At 41.1% G+C, this 16775-nt stretch overlaps 1 protein-coding gene across 1 annotated transcript in view; it reads left to right on the forward strand.

Moving 5' to 3' along the window:
• Nucleotides 1-741: 741 nt before the first annotated feature.
• LOC125886025 (complement C3-like) overlaps nt 742-16775 on the forward strand; it is a 42373-nt gene continuing 26339 nt past the window's right edge. Inside the window, exons 1-15 of the mRNA XM_049571926.1 lie at nt 742-859; nt 2177-2372; nt 2508-2670; nt 2918-3012; nt 5536-5624; nt 7906-7988; nt 8092-8179; nt 9183-9285; nt 9628-9748; nt 10619-10734; nt 11171-11317; nt 12636-12735; nt 14814-14908; nt 15030-15221; nt 16424-16579. Of these exons, the coding sequence (XP_049427883.1) occupies nt 783-859; nt 2177-2372; nt 2508-2670; nt 2918-3012; nt 5536-5624; nt 7906-7988; nt 8092-8179; nt 9183-9285; nt 9628-9748; nt 10619-10734; nt 11171-11317; nt 12636-12735; nt 14814-14908; nt 15030-15221; nt 16424-16579 (1821 nt within the window). The 5' untranslated portion in view covers nt 742-782. The remainder of the gene's footprint in view (nt 860-2176; nt 2373-2507; nt 2671-2917; nt 3013-5535; nt 5625-7905; nt 7989-8091; nt 8180-9182; nt 9286-9627; nt 9749-10618; nt 10735-11170; nt 11318-12635; nt 12736-14813; nt 14909-15029; nt 15222-16423; nt 16580-16775) is intronic.

The raw sequence follows: 16775 nt of genomic DNA on the forward strand, positions 1-16775 counted from the left end.
AGGTCAGGAGGCAACGCCCAATAATGCATGTCACCTTCCTACAATGGGACCTGCCATTGGTGCTCATGGCCTTGCCGAAGGATTTCGAGCCTCAGGAGCGCTCCTCTCTGAAGATGTTGTCATTCAAAACAGCTTTGATGCCTGCGCTCACGGTCTACACCCTGCCCAACATATGGTTCTATCTCTCAGACATTTGAGGCTCTTTATCAAGGTCTGTGCTCGCTGGAACAACACAAGACTGGTGAAAAGGGTTGGATGTATGTCAGCTGTGTTACACCTGACTCCCTGACTCTGCACATGATACACCAACATGTTTCCGTGCTCCTTGATGACCTGGGAAATGTGGCGTGCAGGGTGTTTATTGCTTATCTTTGACCCCTTCAAGGTTAGTCCAAAGCTACAACCAGTTTGGTGGCTTACCATCTGCTGGCTGGGGCCCCTAACTTCTCCGCTGCGGCCGCCTAGGTTATAAGCTATGGCAACTAGCCTTTAGTCAGTCAGGATCAGATTGGCTAGGTTGATGTTTTGTCGCAACATGGGTGATCATCTATCCTGCTCTACCCACTGTACCCACAGAGTCCAGTAGAAAGCAGAGCCTGTGTGAGACAAAATGAAGGTTACGATATTGTAACCCTAGTTCTATTGGTACAGGCGGAGCCCATTTTCAGGAGGAAGAGTAACACAGTTGCAAGGTGAAGTGGAGGTGGAGGAAGAGGCGGGAGAGTAGATAAAAGGAGGGTGCTGCAGAGCGACACTCAGACAGGTCAGAGTCAGGTTGGAGGATGAGAAGGACTGTGCTGTGGCTGGTGGCCTCTGTGGTCTTGGTCTCTCTAACTTCTCTGGCTGATGGAGCTCCGCTGTAAGTAAACCTGCTTTACCTTCACACACCCCCTGTCCTTGAATTCATTCAAGAAAAACAGGTTAAATATACAATACCTTCTACTTGTTAGTTTGGTCAGCTTCCTGATATTCATGTTGTTATGGCTAAATGGTAATGGGTGCAACAACAATATCTGGACCCACGCTAACACACAGGGTTATGCAAACTCTACACAGAACAGCCCAATTACATTATGAGGGGCTGCAGTCCAGTTTGCAGTTTGTGTCACAAAAGTCAAGGTACTGTGGTCTTTTAAATGATGCCATTAAGTCATCCAAAATTTTGTTCAGAGTTTGCACAGTGATGCATTACATCAGACAGAACGATAGCCGAGAGCCATGATGAAATATTTTGTCGATCCAGTGCTGGATTTTCATCAATAGATCACTCATTGTGTGTGAAGTCCATGTTGGAGCTCGCTATCGTAATATGTGCAAAAGTTTTCTGTTTGTTTTTGGCTCTTCATATGAACTGAAACTTTAACAGACAGGCTCTATAAGGCAATCATTCTCAACTTGGGAAATATTTCCTTATTCAGGCACATTAAAAGCATTAAAGGAAATCAAATATAAAGGAAAACTCACGATCAAGCCTTTAGTAAGAACAATACATGTGATGCAAGGTTAAAAGCGCATTATTTCTTTTTTTTTTTTTTTAGGGGTTACACACTTAAAATAAAAGCTCCACTCTTAAAAACTGTGAACAAATAGTCAAGTTATTTTAATCATATCACGCAAATCACTATTTGCCTCAGGGGAATTTACAATCTGTGCAATATAGGACACCCTCTGTCCTTGGACCATTGCAGCTGATAAGGCCCCAGTCGACCTCACCCCCCAGTAAACCCTAAAATAGGGAAGACTGAAAAAAAAAAAAAAACCCTCAGGAGGAGCAACTGAGAAGGAATCCCTCCCCCAGAGTGAGATCACCATAAAAATTACAATATTGACAATCCCTATGACAAAATGATACATAGAATCTGAACATATCCAGGTGGATATCAAGCAGCTTCCATGTGTCGCCAAACAGATGGAGCCCGAGCCACATGACCTCCTCTCCACTATGCAGCCTGGAAAGAGGACAGGCTACACAAACATGCAAGGACCAATAAACAAATCAATCTGTAAATCATGTGTATAGCAGTGACAACCCTCCATTATTATGGGTTTTTTTATAGTGGCTAAATGATAAAATGCTTGTAAGTACATCCTAAACAGCATGTGGCTCTGTCTGCACAGTGACTCCAGAATATTCACATAAATATAAATATCTGTCTGTCTTGCCGTTGCTCTGCAGGCAGGTGATGACCGCCCCCAACTTGTTGCGGGTAGGAACAGCAGAAAACATCTTTGTGGAGTGCCAAGACTGCACTGATACAAACATCAGGGTCGAAATCATCGTGCAGAACCATCCAACTAAAACCACAAGGCTAGCATCTACAGTTGTGACGCTTACCAGTGCAAATAAACTCCAGGCGCTCGGACAAATAACGGTAAATGAAATGCTGTCACTGTTACTTCATCTCATTTTCTATCATCAGCACAAGAGATTTGCAATCCAGAGATGCACATGATGTGCCCCACCCTGCTCATCATACACTCTTTGCATCTCTTTACGCTGGTTTCAGATCCCCGTTGGAGACTTCAGTAAAGATCCCAACACGAAGCAGTATGTGTACTTGCAAGCTCAGTTCCCTGACCGACTGCTGGAGAAAGTCGTCTTGGTGTCCTTCCAATCCGGCTACATCTTCATCCAGACCGACAAAACAATCTACACTCCCGACAGCAAAGGTGAGTTCAATTCTACATCAGTGCTGAAAACACACCTACCTCTCTGAAAATGACATTACTGTAGAAAATATATCACTGTATGACTAAGGAATTTTGAATTTTTCAAATGAATGATTTTACACTAAATTATAGTAAAATGAACCCCTCTTTTGACATAAGTTGCATAGTTAAGTCAACCAATTGCATGACTCAAAATAGATGCAACTTCCTTCAACCTTCACCCTCAAACTTCTTCTGTCTCTGTCAGTTCATTACAGGATGTTTGGATTGACGCCCAGCATGGAGCCTGTAGAGAGGGATGACGCAACCCGAACTGATGCTTCTATTGTCATTGAGATTGTGGTATTGTATTCTTATATTATATATATCTTGGATGAGCTCGTAATTAAATATAATATTATATAAATTGATGTAACTGGGAGAATGAAGCCTCAGGTGATATCACAAATGCTAAACAGTACATCATTTCCCCCTTAAATGACTGAAAAACACACAAATAAATAATAATACAAAAACAATACAAAAACATATCCACTAAACTTTGTGTCTTTGTTACGTTTCATGTCTATGTCTGGTAACACATATTCTAAAGTTTACCGTAAAAATGAGCCTGGTCTCACTCCAAAGTCCTTGAAATCCGGCACTTGGGCAGTGACTAGTGGCGTCAGAAACCAACGAAAAAAGGTCACAAGGTCAAGGTCACAAGGTCACATTAATTTCTATAGCACATTTAAAAAGACAGAAGTCACCAAAGTGCTTTACAGGAACATTGTGAAAATTACAATACCACATAAATAGAATGATAAATACCAAAATATAAAAACAGATACAAAACACAAAAAACAGAAATAAATATAAAAACAGACAGACAGTTAGAAACAACATCAATTACACATAGAAAATCCTGAGACAGAGCATATGTATATTACACAAAGTCAAGTCTGACTCACAACGGGTTCAAAAGCTAACGAGAAAAGGTAAGTTTTTAACGATAATTTAAAGGGATTCTGCATGTCTAACATGCAACGGCAAGCTATTCCAGAGCTTGGGAGCAGCCACTGAAAATGCTCCGTCGCCTTTAGTTTTAAGCCTTGATCTGGGCACTTCAAGCAGCAGATCACCTGAAGACCTAAGGGCTCTGACTGGATTGTGAGTTTTTAACAGCTCCACCAGATACTGAGGGGCCAATCCATGTAAGATTTTAAAAACAAACAACAGAATTTTGAATTGTATTCTAAAATGAACTGGAAGCCAGGGTAAGGACATCAGAACAAGTGTAATATGGTCCCGCTTCTTGGTGCCAGTCAGGAGGCGAGCCGCTGCATTTTGGACTAGCTGCAGGCGACGAAGGGAGCACTGATCTAAACCAACATAAAGAGAATTACAGTAATTAAGTCTTAATAATATGAAGGCATGAATGACCCTCTCCAAATCCTTGGAAGACAAATAGGGCTTAACTTTAGCTAGCAATCGAAGCTGATGAAAAGAACCTTTCACAACCGTGCCAATTTGTCTTTTAAGATTCAGATCAGTGTCCAGAGTCACACCAAGGCTTTTGATCGACCCACTGATATTTGTGGTACATCGTCCGCATAACAATGAAATGATATATTATGCTTACGAAAAATAGACCCAAGAGGAAGCATATACAAAGTAAACAACAACGGTCCCAAAATAGACCCCTGAGGCACCCCACAAGTTAGAGGAGCCATACTAGAGGAGAATTTACCCAACATTACAGAGAAAGTCCTGTCAGCCAAGTAGGACTGAAGCAGCATGAGGGCCAACCCCCTGATCCCCACATACTGATGTAGACGCAACAACAGGGTCCTGTGATCAACAGTATCAAATGCTGCAGTCAGATCTAAGGTCACCAAGACAGCAGCACATCCTGAATCTACAGTTAAAATGATATCATTAAAAACCTTCAGAAGGGCTGATTCAGTGTTATGGCGGGGCCTAAAGCCAGACTGAAACTTCTCAAAAATATCATTTTTTTCACGATAAGGGGAGGGGAGGTGAGGTCAAGAGCAGCAACCGGTGAAGTTGACCGCAAAGTAGAAATTTTTTTCCACAAAAAAGTTTAAGAAGGTGTGGTTAAGAGAGGGACAAGGACACCCCAGCTTGAACCCAAGTTTCTGTAATATGATACGTGGCTGGTTGCCATTATAGTTCAACGGCACCTGGCTGCGTCAGGGGGAAACGCGGCGGGAAAAGGACAAAAGTTAAGGCGGCAAAAGTCCAACTGGGGCAGGCAGGAGGGGTGGTGAATGGGTCCAACAAACACTGACTTTCACCCGAGAGAGTGGTGTTCGCGTCCCGTAAGTTTCTAGAGCCAAATCCTGTTCTTTTGTTGCCTGAACCTAACCACGTGCCTTTGTTGTACCGATGTAGTGCATTTATTTTGAAAGAGTCTGTAAACGGTAAATTTCCTGTGAAAACAGAAGTGTATCTTGAAAGAACACAATGCATGTAACAGGCATAACTTGACACAGTGTCCCAGAATGTCAACAACCAACGCACCCAGGATGTGTTGACGTATGTGGACGTGGAAAGTCCATGACCAAACGTCAATATGTGACAAGGTCAGAGTGAGAATGTGTTGTAAAAATAAATGCATGCCTCCCTCTAGTGGTTCAGTTGCACATTAAACATTGGACCACCTCTTAATTCAGTAAAAAGACAGAGACATTATAGAAATAGCTGAACTAAGTGTTAATCTAGACTAGTGTTTCCCAACTGGTGGGACACGGTCCAAAAGTCCTGGGCCCATTCTGAATGGACCGCAAGGGACTCACAAATGTGTCAAGGTTGAAAAACCAAGAACCAACGATCTAGACACTGACCAGGCTTGTTTATTTTCAGACCCCTGAAGGCATCATTTTACCACTTGATCCAGTGTCTCTGGATTCAGGGATCCACTCTGGACATTACCATCTTGCTCCAATTGTAAGGTGAGTATTTTAATTTTAATTGCATTACCATACATTCTGTTCTTTGGGGGTGAATTTACAGTTTAACATGGATAAAGTGATCCAATTCAGAATATTAATACCTTAAATATTTTCCTTTCTATCTTTTTAACAGTTCATTTTCATGTTGCCAATTTAATGTTTGAACAAATACTTAACAAAAATTATTAATTTCATGCTGTGGTAGAAGTTCATTAGACATGAAGGGGCCTCAGAGTGCTTCACATGTGGCCTGTTTTGTGTGAGGCTCTTGGTGTCAAGAGGCAAAGATAAAATAAAGACCATGGAGATTTTCCAGCTGAGACTCCCATGATAAAAGTAGATTAGAAACTGTTCTGATGGAGGGTTCCACACATTATCTGCATCTTCTCTACCCCTCCCTCATGACTCAAATCTTACTATGTAATGACGAAAACTCTGTCTGTGTGTGTGTCTGTGTCTCTGTTCCATGTTTTTCTCCTCACTGACTCGGTCAATCCATGTGAAATTTGGCACAGTGGTAGAGGGTCATGGGAGGATGTGAATGAAGCAATATTATGTATAGCAACCGATTGAAATGGCAAACTTTGAATGGGCATATCTCATGCCCCATATGTCATAGAGACATGAAACTTTGTACAGAGATGCCTCTCCTCATGAGGAACAAATTTGCCTCAAGAACCCATAACTTCCAGTTATATAGATTTTCCGCCATTTTGAATTTTTTGAAAAATGAATAATTGAAAATTGATCTCTTCCTAGGAAGTTTGACCGATCTGCATGAAACTCGATGAACATGATCTAGGGACCAATATCTAAAGTTCCCTCTTGGCAAAAGTTGGAAAACTTACTAAAACTGAGCTTCTATAAGGCAATGAATATTGCGGAGGGCGTGGCTCATCACATAAAGGTGTATAACATCTCAAGGGTTTCACCGATCACCACGCAACTTTGTAGGCATATGAGCACACATAATCTGAGGGGACTCCTCCATAATTGACCCCATCAAACAAAATGGGGCGCTAGAGAGATAATTTCTTATCTAGGCCTAACCGCCATATTGATTTTTACTAAACTTGGTAGATATGTAGAACAGGACGCCTCAAGGTGACTGGAGAAATTTAACTTTAATTGGCAACTGGGTGGCGCTATAACAACAGAAAAATGCTTTTCTTTCTATTTTTCTAATTTTTGGTATGACTAAGTCATGGTATGGTATGCTCTACATAACCACGGAAACTGTCAGTGTGTCATTCTGTCAGTCATTCTACCTGTGCGCCCCACTTTTAAGAACATAAAAACACTATCTGCCTTTCAACGTGCTACCTCAACTACTAATGTAGACTACTTGTTGCTTTCTGTTCCATATGCCCGTACTGAATTGGGTAAAAAGGCTTTTGTCTACTCTGCACCTTCAGCATGGAATATGTTGCAAAATGACTGGAAACTAACAGGGTTAATTTCTTTGAGCGCCTTTAAATCCAAACTAAGAATACTTGAGGCTGACTCCACTACATGTACTTGTTTTTCATAATCTGCTTGTAAATTCAATACTATTTGTTTGTGTTTTATCTGTGTAATTTGTAACTGTGTTTCATACTTGCTGCTGCCTATCTTGGCCAGGTCTCCCTTGAAAAAGAGGTTGTTAATCTCAATGGGATCTTCCTGGTTAAATAAAGGTTAAATGTACAGTTTTAGCCCACTAACTATCCCACTATTGGCAATGGTACTACTGTACTTTCAATTTAATCTGCAGTTTCCTATGACCTGTATCCCAAACACACACCATGTGAAACTGCACGTGGGCAGCTGTGCACTCAATGGGTATGGACTAGTTTACAAGAATCTAGAAACCATATAACGCTAAGTGAAATGTAAGGAGACTTGTAGTTTTGTGTCCATGCATACTGGCTGCATCAAGAGCCTCTCTGACATCAAATTTGTAATGTATGATCATATAATGTATATTCAGTAAAGGAGAACAGAAGCTCATGATGATGACATGTATTCATTAATTCCTGTGTTGTTTTATTCCTAAACTTGTAGTTGTGCTGCTCTCTGTAGGGCAGTAAAAACACCGAGGGCTTTGCAGCAGCTTATTTTTGTATAATCGCAACTAGTGTAAGATATAAATAACTTCAGAGTCTGAAGTCTGGTGCCTGTGTTACCTTCAGTCTCCATGTGAAGATGAATGGTTTTTTGTAAGATGTGTTCTCGTGTGTGTGTGTGTGTGTGTGTGTGTGTGTGTGTGTGTGTGTGTGTGTGTGTGTGTGTGTTTGTGTAGTCCCGGACTGTGGAAGGTGGTGGCAAAGTTCCACAGCAATCCACAGCAGAGCTATTCTGCAGAGTTTGAGGTCAAAGAATACGGTGAGTCCCTCAAAACCTGCACTGTTAATTCAAACACATATAAACCTACAACATTCAGTAATCATTGTGCTGGATTAGACTTACAATGTTTTACATTTTTCAGTGCTGCCCAGTTTTGAGGTTACTCTGACGCCTGTAAGCTCCTTCTTCTACGTTGACAGCCCAGAGCTCACCGTCGACATCAAAGCTACGTATGTGAAGTTTTTTGTTTTGTAGCCCAGAGGCCTGCACTACGAAGCCTGTTCAACTTACCCAGGATATCTTTTCATTATCTGGCTTGATTAACCATAACATTGGCCATTTAAATCTGACTCAGATAAGCTCTATGTGACACTAGTATAGAGTATTTTTTGCTATTCAGTTGGGTGATGAGGAATATGTCACATAAAACACTTTAAAGTCACTCCAGACTGTCTCTGCTACTGCAGTAACGGGTGGAAAAGTAGCCTATATTTAATCACTGATGAGGTCTACCTGACCCAAATGTGGCATTTACAATAACGGGAGCCAATTAACAGTGTGGATTATTTTACTAATAAAATATCTGTTTTATCCTGGTTCTCATCACACAGGTGTCTCATATTATTTTGAACTATAGTGATAAAATCAGAGCATAAAAATAGCAATGCTATTACTGCTGACTAAAATAAACCTTGCATAAGTTAAAATCCTGCAAAAATCACGTATATATTAAACGATCTCTCCATTTGTTAGAAACTGTGTTTTAAAACCACAGAAATAGGGCCCTGGAAAAAATGAAATGATTCTACTAAAACAATATATAGACCACTCTTTTTACCTGAGACTCCGGACTTTTCCTACTTGGATACTTTTTTTCTTCAGTGATCTGATTGGTCAGATGTGGTCCGATACTCTGAAGCTAACCTGCTCCGGAGCAGCTGTTTACGGTTTACGGTTAGCTGTATACTTTACCACACTGATTTTTTCTAGTGAAAAAGGAAAACCAGCTTTGTGATACTGAAAACACAGAGTTAACCGTGAAGTTATCTCGCTAACTACAAATCTTGCTTTGTTGTACAGGCCTCTGGTTTGACTGGGTGAGGAAACAAAGGGTGTTCAGAGGTTGTGTTGAGGCTCTTGTACTTTTAGTCTGTTAGTCATGTGTTGTTGTTACATTCTGGCCATCCCACTTTTAATTGTGGACCTAAACATGTCTTTCTCTTGTGGTTTTAGATACCTATTTGGTGAAGAGGTGGAAGGGACGGCTTATGTGGTGTTTGGGGTTATGCACGATGGTCAAAAGAAAAGCTTCCCATCTTCTCTTCAGAGAGTGCCGGTGAACACATACTTACACTTTTGCTGTGTCTCTGTCAGTCACTCTCAGTTGGTCATTCTGTCTTTAGGCAGTGTTACGGCCTTTACCAGTACTACAAAATCTGTAAGACTCTAAAACATAAAAAATGTCTTGGATTTCCTAATATTCTGACAGTTATTTCAGTTAAATTGTTAGTTTTCTATTCACAGATATTATTTTTTTAGGATGCTTTTTTAGGATGAATAAAGCCAGGCTGACCAAAAAATGTGCACATTCAGTAAAATACCTCCAATGGTTCACTGACTGTATCACTGTACTACTATTCTGTATCTCAAGACGCATTTCTTTATTATGTCACATTAGATCAAGGCAGGTAAAGGAGAGGTCAACCTGAAGAAAGAGCACATCACACAGACCTTCCCAGACATCAACAACCTGGTTGGGAAATCCATATTTGTAGCTGTCAGTGTGTTGACGGAGAGCGGTAAGAAAGAGAGACTGGGCCAGTCCCAATATCCCCCTTAGCCCTACCCCTTGGCCCTACCCCTACATTTGCATGTTCCCGCAAGGGGTAGGGGTGTCCCTATTCCTTTTTGCCTGTAGGGGTAGGGGGCATAACGAGAGGTAGTGGGTATGAAACTAGCCCTTCGGAGTGAGGGATTTCAGATGCTGACTTGCCAGCGAGGGGTAGACTTCGCCATGGCTACCACCGAGCAAGAGACAGGGAGAAAAGTTCATACATAGCTAACGTTACTGTTGTCAGGTTGCTTGTTAGCTAGCTAGCTTGCTCGCACTATCTGGCATCTGTCATCTGTCCTGTTCTGCAAAATTGTCGGATTTTTCACATTACAATAACACGCCAGCTAGTATAACTATGCTGCCTTGTAATGTTAGCTGGTTAGCTAGCTATCTAGCTAGCAGAAGTCCCTTGTCTGTCGTTCATCAGACAAAGCATGGTGAATAATGCAAACGCGATCAGTAGGATGAAGACTCCATTGTAGATGCCAGTTGGAAATGTAGATGGCCTGCAGCTTCCTGTTTAAAATGGTTACGTATGTGTGAACGTAACCGACGCGGTGACGTACTGAGTGGTGTCCCAATTCCTAGGGAAAGATTTCAACCCCTACCTCTCGTTGCTTCATTTCGAGGGCCAAAGGGTTGTGGGCAATGGCTACGGATAGGGCCAAGGGCTAAGGGGTAGTGGACACTGGGGGGGCGGGGGGGGGTGTTGGGATTGGGCCACTGTGTGTTTGTGCCTGTTCAGAATTATTATTATTGTTATCATTATTAATTTCCCAAAGAAGAATGTGAGCAAGAATGAAGGTTTGTGTTTGTTTCTGCATTAACTCAACAGGTAGTGAAATGGTGGAGGCAGAGTTGAGAACTATCCAGATCGTCAGATCACCGTACACCATTCACTTCACCAAAACACCCAAATATTTCAAACCAGGAATGTCCTTCGATGCTGTGGTAAAGTACTTACTTACTCAAATTGACAAAAGCTTGCCTATATTTCTAATATAATGAAACATCCTTTACAGAACACATTTCATTACTGAAATACACGCACTCTGTGAAACAAAGAGGTTAGTGTAGCCTCAAAAATATAGTAGTCACATGCTATTCAATGCTCTTTTTATTACTGTAATTGATTAGAGTAATGTTTTGATGTGGCAGATCGTTTACAAGCAGGGATTGTGAGATTGCAGAGGAAAGGAGAAATTCAACCAAAAACAATCTGGTCTATTAAATACCATCTGTTGTTAGTCATAATACTCAGTGCACAGTTTGTCCAGTTTGCAGAAAAACGGATCTAGTAACATAAGTTTGACCTAAATCTTGTGTTTTCAGAAGGCAGTTGTTGTTGTTTTTTTGATCGTTCAGTTGTGTGTGTGTCTGATGTCAGGTTGAAGTTGTGAATCCTGATGGGACTCCAGCAAAAGGTGTTGGAGTGGTGGTCGAACCAGGCAATGTGGAGGGCCTGACCGAAGACAATGGCATGGCAAGGCTCACCATCAATACCGTGGCAGGGAACTCAAGACTAACTATCACTGTATGTCTATAATTTTATTTATTTATTTATTTTTGCATTACAGCCCATTTGGTAAATGGTAGCTTTAACCTACATTAATCAACAAATTTGATATTAACTTCTATAGTTGTGAAATATGGCAGCGCTATCATCCAACTCTGAAGCTCCATGAAGATTTAGTTTCCATAGCTCATTGTTTTGGTTCTGTTGCTCACACATTTATTGTACATCATGTGAATGGTGGACATACTGGAGTTCATACAACATACCATGTACCAAAACAGAGCTAAAAGAAAAATGATTATTGGCATTACATTTGTTAAGTGACCACATCCTGCAAGTTAATGTTCTGTGCTGCTGTACGATATTTTTGCCCAACATGTTAGCCATATCAACTTCGTAAGCCAATGATACAATAAATGGAGACCATGTATGTTGATGTTTTTCTGACCCATGGAGGTCAAAAATCTACTGAACCCCTGAGCATTGCCACGCCAAACTTTTGTGCCCTCCTAAGAAATATTTTGAGTGTCTATGCACTGCATTACTCGTTTTTTTATTCAGAGTCCCCACATGCCATCTTTAACCGCCTGGAAAACCAGAGGTCGGGTGCTGGGCACTACTCTTGTGCCTGTACTTTGCCAGCTTTCAAGAGCGCAACAGCAGCAACCTTAACAAGCCAGATCTTCTTCCAGGCCTTGTTTATAAGTGTGTAGGCCTGTCGTCCATAGGACCCATGCAAAGCTCTGGGTAGCCCTGCACTAAAATGATCAACTTTTCTGTATCAATTAGACTGAAAGTTTACAGAAGAAGGGAAAGATATCTGTCGACTGTGATTGGTTTGTAACGTGACTCTTGTCCCCTATGTCCATGTAGGGGCTCTGTAAAAATTGAATATTAAAGGTCCAGTGTGTAGGGTTTAGGGGCATCTATTGGCAAAAGTGGCATTTAATATTATAACCATGTTTTATTAATTTATACTCACCTGTTTTCATTTCCTTAGAATGAGCTGTTTATAACTACATACAGAGCAGGCCTGCAGGGAGTCCACCATGTTGTTTTACAGGAGAAGTGAGAAGATTCAGTTTCAGTTCTGCAGCCTCACTGCCACACCTGCCACCCTGGACCTTTCAGTAACAACGGATAAAAACAAAAACCTTTCTCAACTCTAGTTGAATTGTAGTATGAGTTATTGTCAAGCTATTGTACGGAAGTCTTTGTCAGTTCTTGTCAGTAAAATGTCTTATTGCCACATTAAGTGGCCTCCATACGTGGGATAGGACAGACTTTAGACTTTTCATCTGTTATTTATTAAACTGTGTCTTGTCTTAAATTGCAGGCAAGGACCAACGATCCTGAAATTTTACGTGAAAGACAAGCATCAGCCACCATGGTAGCTCTCCCATATACCACCAAAGGCAACAACTACATCCACATAGGTAGGGAACACCCTGAAAAGTCAAATGGTGAAAAGTTGGTGATGGTATGGCAGGCCCTTTTAACATTAACCAACAGGGCTGACTAGTATAGCGAATTAGGTTTCACTGGTGGTAATGACATTTCAACATGTCGAAATGCTAATTTAAGATATCTGTATAACAATTTTGACATGTTACAAATGTATTTTCACATTTACAGATCACATTTTGTCTGGTAAAAACTGACCTTTAGATATCTTTAATGTAATTATAGATATCTGTAATTCCTTTTTTCACTATTAAGATTAACAATTTCAGATATCTTGAATTGAATTTTCACATCTTGAAAAGAGATTGTAACTTACTGAAATGTAACTTCCCAATTCAGATGTGGCTGTCATATCTTTAAAGTACCACAAAGCCATTGGGCGACTTTTAAATTACCACATTTATTTGGGAAATGTAGCCCAAATCTCCATATTCATTTTAGATATGCACATATATACATAAAGATATCTACAATCACATTTTATGCAAGTCAAAATTCTCTGTCTAATATTCAGTTCTGACTGGGTATGAAATGAATTGTCGGTGTAGATATGGTACTAGTACAAATATAGTTTCCACAATTACATTATTACATAAGTATATAACAATTTTCCAGACATCTGAGATGCAGTTCCAGGTATCTCAAATTACATTTTGTCTAGTTACTATTCCAAGCTGACATGTCAATGATTAAAATTTTGACAATTCAGAGTTGAATTTCATTCATTTCATTCATTTTATTTATAATGTAAGAACATTTGCAGGTAACTACAAGAATAGTAAGAATTTAATTTGACAATTGACTGTTGAGAAATGACTTGTTGATATCAAGAATAAACATTTTCACTACTGAGCACTGAGTTGTAGATCTCATAAATTAGAAGTCCAACTAGTCAAAATTACATCATTGGTATGTAGACTTGGTACTGAATTACAAATATTTTTATTGAGTTTGAATACAAATCAATGGTAAATGTTTACTAGCTGTCAAAATTACATTATGGATATGATGGCTTGGCAGTAAGCAGTCTAAAAGCAGTTGTTGATATCGACAATTATTATTACTGCTATTGATTAAAGGCGCTGTATGTAAGAATGGAGCCAAAACGGTTACTACACTCAAATTCAAAATACTGCCGCAAGTCGTGTCCGCCCCCCCTCCCCTACAGATTCGAGATTGCTGGACAGTGGCACGCTGTAGACTGATTTGTTTGCCCACGGGTGGCTGCCGTGGTAGGGCCCCGTCGCCGTGTCTGTGATCTTCGGTTTTCCAGCAGACCATTCAAGCAAGTCCGGCTTCTCTACTGCTAACACTGCTGCCGGGATACAGCTGAGGAGGAGCCGGCTGCTAATGCTATGTACGGGGACACTGCTAATGCTGCTTGCCGTGCTGCTAACGTTTGTTTCTCAAAAAAATCAGTAGGGTCAATGACCAACCTGCACATGGGCTTCAATGTATGACTGAAAATGAATAACAGTTGAAAGTATTCGAAATGTCCATCCCCGTCTAGCTATGATGCTAGTTAGCCAACTTTGGCTAAAGCTTACCTGTCGAGGAGAAGAGTAGCCACATCGACATCCGATTTCAAATTCTTCTCCACTTTCAACCATCTCCACCATTCAAAAGCATCTCCTATATAGACCCTCGCTTTGCCTCAAGTTTTGTCTTGGCGTTTTTGGGAATCATAACGAGGCCGTTTGGGTTTAGTTGCACTGTCAGCCATTGTAGCTCAGTCGTAACTGTAACTGATGCTGAGACTCTACTGACTGCGTGACTGGTAGACGGCGGTGGGTTGCGCAACAGGCCAAAACACAAATTCAAAACATAAACATGATTTGCGGACGGTCAAATTTTTTTTTAAATGCGAATATTCTGGCCGCACTATTGTTGTCAGTGAGATCAGTATGTTATATGAACATTATTCCTTAGTCTCTGTGACATATTAGGAAGATTTTACGACTATTTGCTTTAGATTTCTTACATATAGCTCCTTTAAATATTATGTACCATACACTAGAATTTCACTCATTGCAACATGTCACATTTACAGGTGTGGATACCGCAGAGCTGAAATTAGGAGAAAACCTGAAAGTCAACCTCATCCTCAACAGACAGGAAAATCTCAACAGTGACATCACATACCTGGTGAGAGATGTTCAACACCATGTGTGCAGATAAAAAAAACAACTATTTTTGTAGCATTCCACGACCTGTGTAGTATAAACTCATGTCAGATAAGAACTGATGTTCAAATCTGTGTCCCCAGATCCTGAGCCGAGGTCAGCTGGTGAAAAATGGCCGTTTCAAGTCAAGCGGCCAAGTACTGATTTCCCTGACAGTCACTGTTACCAGAGAAATGCTGCCATCGTTTCGCATCATTGCCTACTATCATACAAATAGCAATGAAGTGGTGTCAGACTCAGTTTGGGTGGATGTGAAGGACTCCTGCATGGGCTCGGTGAGACATAAACACTGATGTAGCGAAGTCTAACAAATTACATGGCCAGACAAACTGATAGATGTATGTTAAGAGGCAGCCTGGTTGCAAAACGAAGTGAAATTAGTGAGAGTGCACCAGTAGATATGGTGCAGTGTGTTACTGGTCCCTGATTAAGAGATTATGCTGGAGCACAGCTGTAAAAATACAGCGTGTTGATCCTTTATAACAGGGTGCGTCATAAGTCAAACTCTTGTCCCCAAAAGAATTACGGCTACATTGTAACAGGTGGATTTTGGACCCAAAATCAATACCAGAGACAGGTGGAGCAGTTTATGCTGAGCTTTAGTGCAGCACTTCAGTGAATACAGGTAATGGAGACTGGTAAAGCAACAGAGAGTTACTGTTCAGGTTTAGAGCTCCAAGGGGAATAGAATCAGTCTGCAGCTCTCCGCATGGAACATTTAAACAGCACACAGGTAGGGAGCCGGCATCCGCTGGATGCACACACACAGCAGACAGTGTAGTTATATGCAGTAGTAACGAGAGGGGGCACGCAGAGCGTTGTCAGAAGAGCTGGGATTCTAAAACCAAGAGTACTCACTGAGGAAAGTCTTTATGATGTAAAGCTGGCTGTGGACAAAAGAGAGTTTGTCAGCAGTGATGAAGCGTGGAAAGGCAGAGTGTGCAGCCACACAGCGAAACTTTCCACAGCACAGAAGATCACTGGTGACTGAACCAGTAAACTCACTTTGGAAAGCTGGGTGACGTTCTTTCCAGACAGCCGCAGGAAACAGGCGAAAAGGAACCAGGATGACAGAGGCAGAGCTCCTAGTCAAGAACAGAAGAGTGATTTACTGGGGAGCAGACGAAGCAGGAGAGTCAGGGACAGGCAGGGTCGATTACAAGGAAGCAGTCTAGAAACAAACAATGGAAAGTCTTGCATGGAGGCAAAGAACAATCTAGCAAGGATTATCTTTATAGTGACAGGGGATAATGATCCACAGGTGAGAGGCGTATGTGTGTGCGTTATAGGTGTGCTCAAGTACTTACTGGGAATATATCCAGACATATACAGGCTAGTGGTTGTTCTTGCGGATTTACGTATCATAGAACGTGCGTTGACAGAATTCTCCACTCTCCAATTGCCCCTCTATGTATGTAACAGCTTTAACAAATACAAAACAGCATGTCTCATCCACTGATCTCACCTTCACATGTAGCTGAAACTGGAATCATTGAGAGCCGCTCCGTCCTATGAGCCTCGCAGGATGTTTGGTCTGAAGGTCACTGGAGACCCAGGGTCCACAGTGGGACTGGTGGCAGTTGACAAAGGAGTCTTCGTCCTAAACAAAAAGCATCGTCTCACCCAGAAAAAGGTCATTTTTTTATTTCATATTTCATTGAAAATATCTAAAAGAGGTTTGATTTTAGAAGTTATGTATAAAGGATGGCACACATTAACTTTTAAGTTTGATGGACTTTGGATTCAAGATCCAATACATTTGTCCCGCAGCAAATACATTCTATAAGTAAATATGTCTCATGCTAGAACTGTCATGTGAGTCTTTAAAT

Source organism: Epinephelus fuscoguttatus, linkage group LG3 (genome assembly GCF_011397635.1).
Source record: "Epinephelus fuscoguttatus linkage group LG3, E.fuscoguttatus.final_Chr_v1".
Taxonomy (NCBI): Eukaryota; Metazoa; Chordata; class Actinopteri; order Perciformes; family Serranidae; genus Epinephelus; species Epinephelus fuscoguttatus.